At 45.7% G+C, this 8238-nt stretch overlaps 1 protein-coding gene across 1 annotated transcript; it reads left to right on the forward strand.

Moving 5' to 3' along the window:
• Positions 1–2622: 2622 nt before the first annotated feature.
• On the forward strand, positions 2623–3557 carry LOC119571352 (piggyBac transposable element-derived protein 4-like; the record flags this gene model as incomplete). Its single annotated transcript, XM_037918698.1, is given in 2 exon segments — positions 2623–3076; positions 3200–3557. Coding segments are annotated over 2 exon segments (675 nt in total), but the record flags the coding sequence as incomplete, so codon positions are not given.
• Between the last annotated feature and the right edge of the window lie 4681 nt (positions 3558–8238).

Consider the following 8238-nt stretch of genomic DNA (forward strand, 5'->3'; position numbering starts at 1 on the left):
AAGATGATTCTGTATTGTCAATTCATTTAGGTGTAATAATGCGAAATATACTTATATACTCTTTCGATTCTCTATATTGGAATATAGGAAATATAATTGTCTATGTAATAAAAAAGAAAATAATTCCCAAAAGTCGAAAAAGCGGCAAAATCTAGCGAAATATAGCCTTTTAAACCCTTTCCGACGGGGACGCGTACACACGTGCACTTTGTATCCCTGTATAGATTGAATGTTTGAGCCATTTTGTATGAATATAAAAATTGATATGTGTAAATATGATTATACAAATATATGTGTATATGCATAGTTGGATATACGTTTTTATATGTCATGTTTGTGCTTGTTCGACGAGTTTTTTTTTGCATATATGTGGAAACGTGTTGAAAACTGTGCCCGGTCTTTTGTGTATGAATACAAATGAATGGGTAAATCAGAGTCTGGGAGAGGATGGTCATTGCAGTAAGTATTTGAAAGGGAGAAGTAAGTTGTGTGGCAGTATGTGAAAGGGGGTGAGTGTGTGTAAAAGTGTGTAAGGTACTCGTACGGTGACGGGAGAGGACGGTCATTGCAGTAAGTATTTGAAAAAGGAAGAAGTAAGTTGTGTAGCAGTATGTGAAAGGAGATAAGTGTGTGAGTGTATGTAAAAGTGTGTAAGGGACTCGTGCGTTGACGGGGAGAGGACGGTCACCGAGGAATCCCTGTTTTTGAAATGTTATTTAGTAATTTCTTTATTTTTTTGCCTCTGAAACCTGACCTGAGGTCACTCAGCAAGTGTTCTACCATGACGCACGTCCCTACTGTACTTTGTGTGTGTGAGAATGAGAGAGCGAAGAGAGAGAGAGAGAGAGAGAGAGAGAGAGAGAGAGAGAGAGAGAGAGAGAGAGAGAGAAAGAGACCGCCATGACACCCGTCCCCACTGTGACAGAGAGAGAGAGAGAGAGAGAGAGAGAATGTGCGTGCGTGTGTGTGTGTGTGTGTGTGTGAGAGAGAGAGAGAGCATGTACGTGTGTATACGTGTGTACGTTTCTGCATGGGCGTGTTTTACGTGATTTTCTAGATCTTTTGGTTGACAATAATTGCCAGTAGAGTAGTTCAGCCATAGTTATCACGTGACTTTCTCACGTGACTCACGTGACACGACATGGCGAATCTGATTGGCTAATGCCTCTGAAAAATCGCAATAAAAGGCGACCCAGAGGGGAAGGTAATCACTTGGATGGAAGAAGCTGACCTTGAATATGTCAAGACAACTTTCTGTACGCCGCGGCCGCAAGCCTAGGATGTCTTCTGCTGTTCGGGACCTATCGTTCAGCGACGTTGATGACCCCCAACCATCGACGTCGGGACTCCAACGCTTGCGAAATACCCCAGATCCTCTTCTATACCTGTATTCTACAGACGAAGAGGATTATACACCTCCTCTGAAACTGTCTAGGACTAGCGATCTCTCTGGTAAGTTTTCTTTTTTTTTTTGACTTGTAAAAAAAACGTGTCTTTGGAACATTGACTTTGTTTCTGCATACCAAGACTATTTCCACAGAGAACTCACGTTTACCTTTGTATTTTTTTTTTTTTTTTTTACAAAAGTTGAAATATCCGCTCGATTTGACGGTGACGACTCGGATTGGGAGAGATCCGAGTTCGATACCGATGACTCGGGTGTGGACGACGACTGGGAGGAAGATTTCGACTATGTCCCGCTGGTGGATACATCTCTGGATTCCGACGTCCGACGACATTGGGAGCGTAATGCTCCGGGAACTCCCTCTTTTTGTTGGTCGAAGAGGGAGAATTTCGTCTGGCGTCACTGCTTCGAGGGGACACCGGGTGTGAAAGCACCCCTTGAAGAATCGTCGAGCCCGTTAGATGTATTCACCAGTCCCAGAGGAGTTGTTCCAAACCATTGTGGACGAGACGAATCGGTAAGTAAAAACAATATATCTGTATTCTGACTTGAAAAACGTAATTTTCTACATGTCCTTTTTTGAAAGACCCCCTGATTTTACAATGTCTTTTTCTTCCAACCACAGGTATGTTCGACAGAACCCGCGCACCCCTTCATCCCATATGAAGGGGTGGGAGGGCACAACGGTGCAGGAAGTCTGCTCCTATGTCGGCTTACGATTCCCGATGGGCCTTCAGTCGAAGAGGGACCAGAGGGAATGGTGGTCGACGGACCCGTTGATGTCCTCATCGGTGTTCGCCAAGACGATGACCAGGGACCGCTACGATGCCCTGACCTCCGCGCTCCACTTCGCCGCGGAGGATAGGCTTTGGAAGCTGCGCCCTGTGTTAGACGTCTTGGAATCGACGTATCGATCCGTCTTCGTCCCGAACAAGAACGTGACCGTCGACGAGAGCTTGTGGGCCTTCAAGGGGTGTCACCACGCCATCCAGTACAACCCGAGCAAGAGGGCTCGGAGAGGGCTGAAGGTCTACAAGCTTTGCTCGTCTGACGGTCCAGAGGCAGGGTATACGGCGGCCTTCAAGATCTACATGGGGCGGGTATTTCCATCCAGCAAGAAGGCCATCACCGACCTGCTGGAGAAGGCAGATCTACTCGACAAGGGGTACCAGTTACACACCGACAACTGGTACACCTCCCCGACTCTCTTCCATTACCTGCAGGCCCGGAAGACCAGTGCAGTTGGGACGGTACGTCTCAACCGGCGTGGCATGCCCTCGGACCTGCAGGCGAGTCGGGGACAAATCGATTTCCGGTCCAGCAAGACCGGAATCATCTGCCGTCAGTGGGTGGATAAGCGTCCAGTTACGATGCTTTCCACCGCCCACACCAGCAAGGTCGTTACCCTGCCTCCCAACCGCCGAGGGGTGGAGAGGTCGAAGCCTGAAGTTGTCGTTGACTACAACAACGGCATGAAGGGCGTTGACCTCTCGGATCAGCTGGCGCAGTCATATCCATCGACGAAGAAGACCGTCAAATGGTATAAGAAAATTTTCTTCTACCTATTGGATATGACTACGACCAACGCGCTGGCTATCCACCGGGCCCTCGGCGGAAAACTCACCCAGTATGAGTTCCGCAAGGAACTCGTTCGAGGATTGCTGCAGCAAGGTAAAGCATCTGACCTTTTGTTTTTTCTTTATTCTGATAATTGAAATGTTATATTCAATGTTTTACATGTTCTTTTTTGAGAATATGTTTTACAGTGTCTTTTTTTTCCTTGCATCTTTACAGGCGGTCCCCGTGGCTCCTTCCGGCGGAATCCTCCTCAGGCTCGCCACGAGGAGGAAGTTACCCAGCAGGCACACTTGCCAGTTGACACACCGCATCGTCGGTGGCGTCGGTGTGTGCTCTGCTGGAGGAACCACCGGCGCAGGAGGGAGACCAGGGTGATGTGCAGTTGCTGCGGCACCTCACTCTGCCCAACACCCTGTTTCCAGGCATTCCATGCCTGAAGGTGGTTGGGCAACAGAAGTTGTAAATAGTGTAAAATATGTACATAGTTTCTATGTATTTATTTATTGAAAATGTAAAAACACCGTGCTTTCAGGCATTTCATGCCTGAAGATCATTTGAAAATGATAAACATTTGATATATTATGTAAATAATGTATATATTACCTATGCATAGACTTTCTATGTATTTGTATTTGAATTTTTGAAAAAAATAAACCATTGATTTGCACACTAAAATGTGTGATATACACGTAAATTGGACTTTATACTATAGTATAAGAAAATAAAATCGTTCATAGGACATACAATAAAGATACAGTAAGTCTACAAACTTTTACATGTTTCTGGAGTACAAAAACTTTAGGTTGCGGTTACTCGCAAACCAACCATAGGAGCGCGCTGAAACTTCGCGTGCGTGATGAGGCGGCCCGGGCGCGACGAGCGCGCGCTCCCGTCTAGACGAGAGTTGCCTGCTTCTATTTCCCGTCTAGTTAGGTTTAAAACATTGTTCCGACCCGGCCCTATTGATTAAAAATTTTAATTAAGGGAGGAAAAGCATATCGGATACGAGTTTTAAAATATTAAAGGTGAGTTTCCTAGATTGACTCGCTCTATTGTTTGCATATATTATTTTCTCATAAAAGATGGCTGGTTGACACAAACCGTTACGAAAAAATAACGGGTTAAAAAAAAAAAAAAAAAAAAAAAAAAGGAGAGAGAGAGAAAGAGAGAGAGAGAGATGGATGAGAGGAGAGAGATAGAGAGAGAGACGAGAGAGAGAGAGGATAGAGGAGAGAGAGAAGAGGAGAGAGAGAGAGAGAAGAGAAAAGAGAAAAGAGAGGAAAAGAGAGAGGAGAGAGAGAGAGAGAGAGAAGATGAGGAACGAGAAGGAGAGAGAGGGAGAGAGAAGAGAGAGACACAGAGAGAGAGAAGAGAGAAAGAAAAGAGAGAAGCAAGAGAGAGCGGACAAGAAGCGGAGAGAAAGAGAGAGGAGAGAGAGTTTGGAGAGAGAAGGAGAGGGGGAGAGAGAGAGAGTGAGAGGGGGGAGGATGAGAGAGATGAGAGAGAGAGAGAGCGGAAGGGAGAGAGGAGTTGAGACGAGAGAGAGACAGAGAGATAAAGAGAGAGGAGAGAGAGACAAGAGAGAGAGAGAGAGGATGGGGGGGGGTGGGGGGGGGGTGGGGGTGGGGTGGGGGGGGGAGAGAGGGAGAGAGAGAGAGGAGAGAAAAGAGAGGGAGAGAGAGAGAGGGATGATCAGAAGAAGAGAGAGAGAGAGACGAAGAGAAGAGAGAGGGAAGGAGAGGGGGAAAGGAAGAGGAGAGAGCGGATGAGAAAAGAGAGAGGAGAGAGAGTTGGAGACTGAGAGGGGGGGGGGAGGGGAGGAGGAGAGAGAGAGGGGTGAGCGATGAGAGGGAGAAGAGAGAGAGGAGGAGAGAAGATAGAGAGGAGAAGAGAGAGAGAGAGAGTTAGAGAGAGAGAGAGGAGAGGAGAGAGAGAGACTGAGAGAGAGAGAGAGAAGGAAGAGAGCGGAGAGAAAGAGAGAGGAGAGAGAGAGAGTGAGGAGAGAGAGAAGGGGGAGAGATAGAGAGAGAGAGAGGAGAGATGAGAGAGACGAGAGAGAGAGAGAGAGGGTGAGAGAGAGCGAGAGAAAGAAGGAGGCAGAGAGAGAGAGAGAGAGGAGAGAAAAGAAAGAGACAGAGAGAGATAAAGAGAAAAGAGGAAAGAGGAGTGAATGAGAGAGAGAGAGAGAGAGAGAGAGAGGAGAGATAGGGGGGAGAGATAGGGAGAGATGAGAGAGAACGAGGACAGAAGCGGACGAGGGAGAGAGGGAGAGATGAGAGAGGACCACACACAGAGAGAGAGAGAGAGAGGAGAGGAGATAGATGAGGACGAAGAGGAACTGAGGAGATGAGAAGAGAGGGAAGATGAGAGAGAGAAGAGAGCGGAGAGGAGAGAGGGGGGGGGAGGTGTGAGAGAGTTGGGAGGAGGAGGAGAGGGTGTGAAGAGAGAGAGAGTGAGAGGGGGGAGAGATGAGAGGGAGAAGAGAGGAGAGAGAGATAGATTGAGAGAAAGCGAGAGAGGAGAGAGAGAGAGAGAGAGAGATACAGACGAGAGAGAGAGTCGAGAGGGAGTGAGAGAGAGGAGAGAGAGAGAGAGAGAGAGATAGAGGAGCGACGAGAGAGAGAGAGAGAGAGAGAGCGTAATGAGACGAGGATGGAGAGAGTTGAGAGAGAGAGAGAGAGATGAGGAGAGAGAGAGGAGAGAGAGAGAGGAGAGAGAGAGAGAGGGAAAAAAAGAGCGAGAGAGAGATGAGAGAGAGAGAGAGAGAAGGAGAGAGAGAGGCGAGAGACGAGAGAGAGAGAGAGAGACGAGGAGAGAGGAGAGAGAGAAGAGAGCGGAGAGAAAGAGAGAGGAGAGAGAGAGAGTGAGGAGAGAGAGAGGGGGGAGAGATAGAGAGAGAGAGAGCGAGAGAGGTGAATAGATAGATGGATAGATAGTGAGAGAGAAAGAATAAGACAAAGAAAGAAAAGAGAAGAGAGAGAGAGAGAGAGAAGAGAGATTCAGAAGAGGAGAGCAGATGAGATGGAGAGAAGATGAGAGGGAGAGAGAGGGGTGGGGGAGAGATAGGGAGAGGAGAAACGAGACAGAAGCGCGAGGGAGAGAGGATGAGAGAGAGAAACAGAGAGAGAGGAGAGAGAGAAATCAGGGAGGCCAGAGGGAGAGAGAGAGAGAGAGGAGAGAGAGAGAGAGAGAGAGAGAGAGAAGGGACGAGAGAGAGTAGAGTGGAGAGAGATATATCAGAGAGAGAGAGAGAGAGGGAGTTGAGAGAGAGGAGAGAGAGTGGGGGAGAGAGAGGGATATATAGAGGAGAAAGAGAATGAGAGAGAGAGAGAGAGAGAGAGAGAGAGGGGAAGAAAAAACGAAAAAGAGATGAGGAGAGAGAGAGAGAAGAAGAGATAGTGACGAGAGAGAGAGAGAGAGAGGAGAGATAGAGATAGAGAGAGAGGAGAGAGAGAGAGAGAGATAGGATAAAGAGAAAGAGAGGATAAGAGAGAGGGAGATGAGAGAGAGGGAGAGGAAGATAGATAGATAAATAGATGATTTGATAGTAGATAGAGAGAGAGAGGAGAAGAGAGAGAGGAGGTGATAAAATAGATGGATAGATAGTGAGAGAAGAGGACAGAGGATGAGAGAGAATGAGAGAGAGGAGGAGATGAGAGAGAGAGAGAGACGAGAGAAATAAAAGAGAGAGAGAGTAGAAGAGACGGAGAAAGAGAGAGAGAGAGAGAGGAGAGAGAGAGAGAGGGAGAAGAGAGAGAGAGAGAGACAGAGGAGAGAAGAGAGAGAGGGGAGAGAGAGAGAGAGAGAGAGAGAATGAGAGAAAGTGAGAGAAAGAGAGAGAGAGAGAGATGGAGAGAGAGCGAGGAGAGAAGAGACGAGAGAGGAGAGAGGAGAGAATGAGAGAAAGTGAGAGAAAAAGAGAAGGAGAGAGAGATGGAGAGAAGAAGCGAGAGAGAAGAGGAGAGAGGAGAGGAGGGAAAGAGAGAGTGAGAGAGAGAAACAGGGAGACAGACAAGAGAGAGAGAGAGAAGAGAAGAGAATGAGAGAGAGAGAGAGAGAGAGAGGAGCGATAGGGGAGAGAGAGAACGAGAAAGGGAGAGAGAGAGAGAGACGATGATAGACGAAGAGAGAGAAAGAGAGAGTGAAGAAAGAGATTAGAGAGGTGAAGAACGAGAAGAGAGAGTGAAGAGAGAGAGGAGAGAAAGGAGAGAGGAGACGAGAGGGGAGAGAGAGAGAGAGGGGGGAGAGAGAGAGAGACATGGGAGAGAGAGAGAGACATGGGAGAGAGAGAGAGAGAGATAGGTTTAGTTAGGTAAGGGAAGGTTAGGTTTTGTTTAGGTAAGTTAGTTTAGGTTTAGGTTAAGTTAGTTTGGCTTTTGGTAAGAAGTTTCATTAAGTTTAGATTAGATCAATTACAATTAATTATTTTATGTTATAGTAGGGTTATGTTAATCAAGATTAGGTTTATTAGGTTATGTTGAGTATGATTAGGTGTTAGTTAGGTTAGGTTAAAATAATGATGGATTACATTACTTACGTTGGGTTAAATAAGGTAACTTGACCAATCCTAAACCTACTCCATTACCCTAACCTAACCTAAACCAGACCTAACCTAACTTAACTGAACTGAAATAACCTAAACAAGAATAAGGTAAAACTAGCTTAACGAAACCTAGCCTAAAGCTAACATGCAATCTAACCCAACTTTAAATCTAAAAACCCTAGGTAGCTAACGTGATTTAACCTAACTTAACCTAACCAAGATAATTTTAAAATGTAAACTACGTAACCATAACCAACTAACCAACTCTAAATGGAACCTTAATTTAACTAACCAAACCTTTACGAAAACTAAACGAAACCCAACCTTCCATAATCTAACCTAAACCTAACCTAACTAAACCAATCGAACCCAACCAAAAACATAACTTAACCAAACTTATTCTAACTTAACCTAAACTAATTAAAGTAACCTAGCCTAAACATAATATCATTTAAGCTATATAACAAACCTAACCGACAAACCGAAAGTAATCTATCCTAATTTGCCAGGACCTAATCTCACAAAACAAATAAGCATAACTTAAACTAGCCTAATCTAGTATAAACTAAGCTGAACCTAAAATGTAAACTATTCTAAACGTAAGCAACACACTTATCCTAACCTAACCTGACTAAACCAAATTGGAATTTAACTTAAGCTAATCTACCGAAACTAAAGAAAAACTTAACCTATCTTAGCTTAAACTAACTTA

Source organism: Penaeus monodon, unplaced genomic scaffold (assembly GCF_015228065.2).
Source record: "Penaeus monodon isolate SGIC_2016 unplaced genomic scaffold, NSTDA_Pmon_1 PmonScaffold_595, whole genome shotgun sequence".
In the NCBI taxonomy this organism is placed as follows: Eukaryota; Metazoa; Arthropoda; class Malacostraca; order Decapoda; family Penaeidae; genus Penaeus; species Penaeus monodon.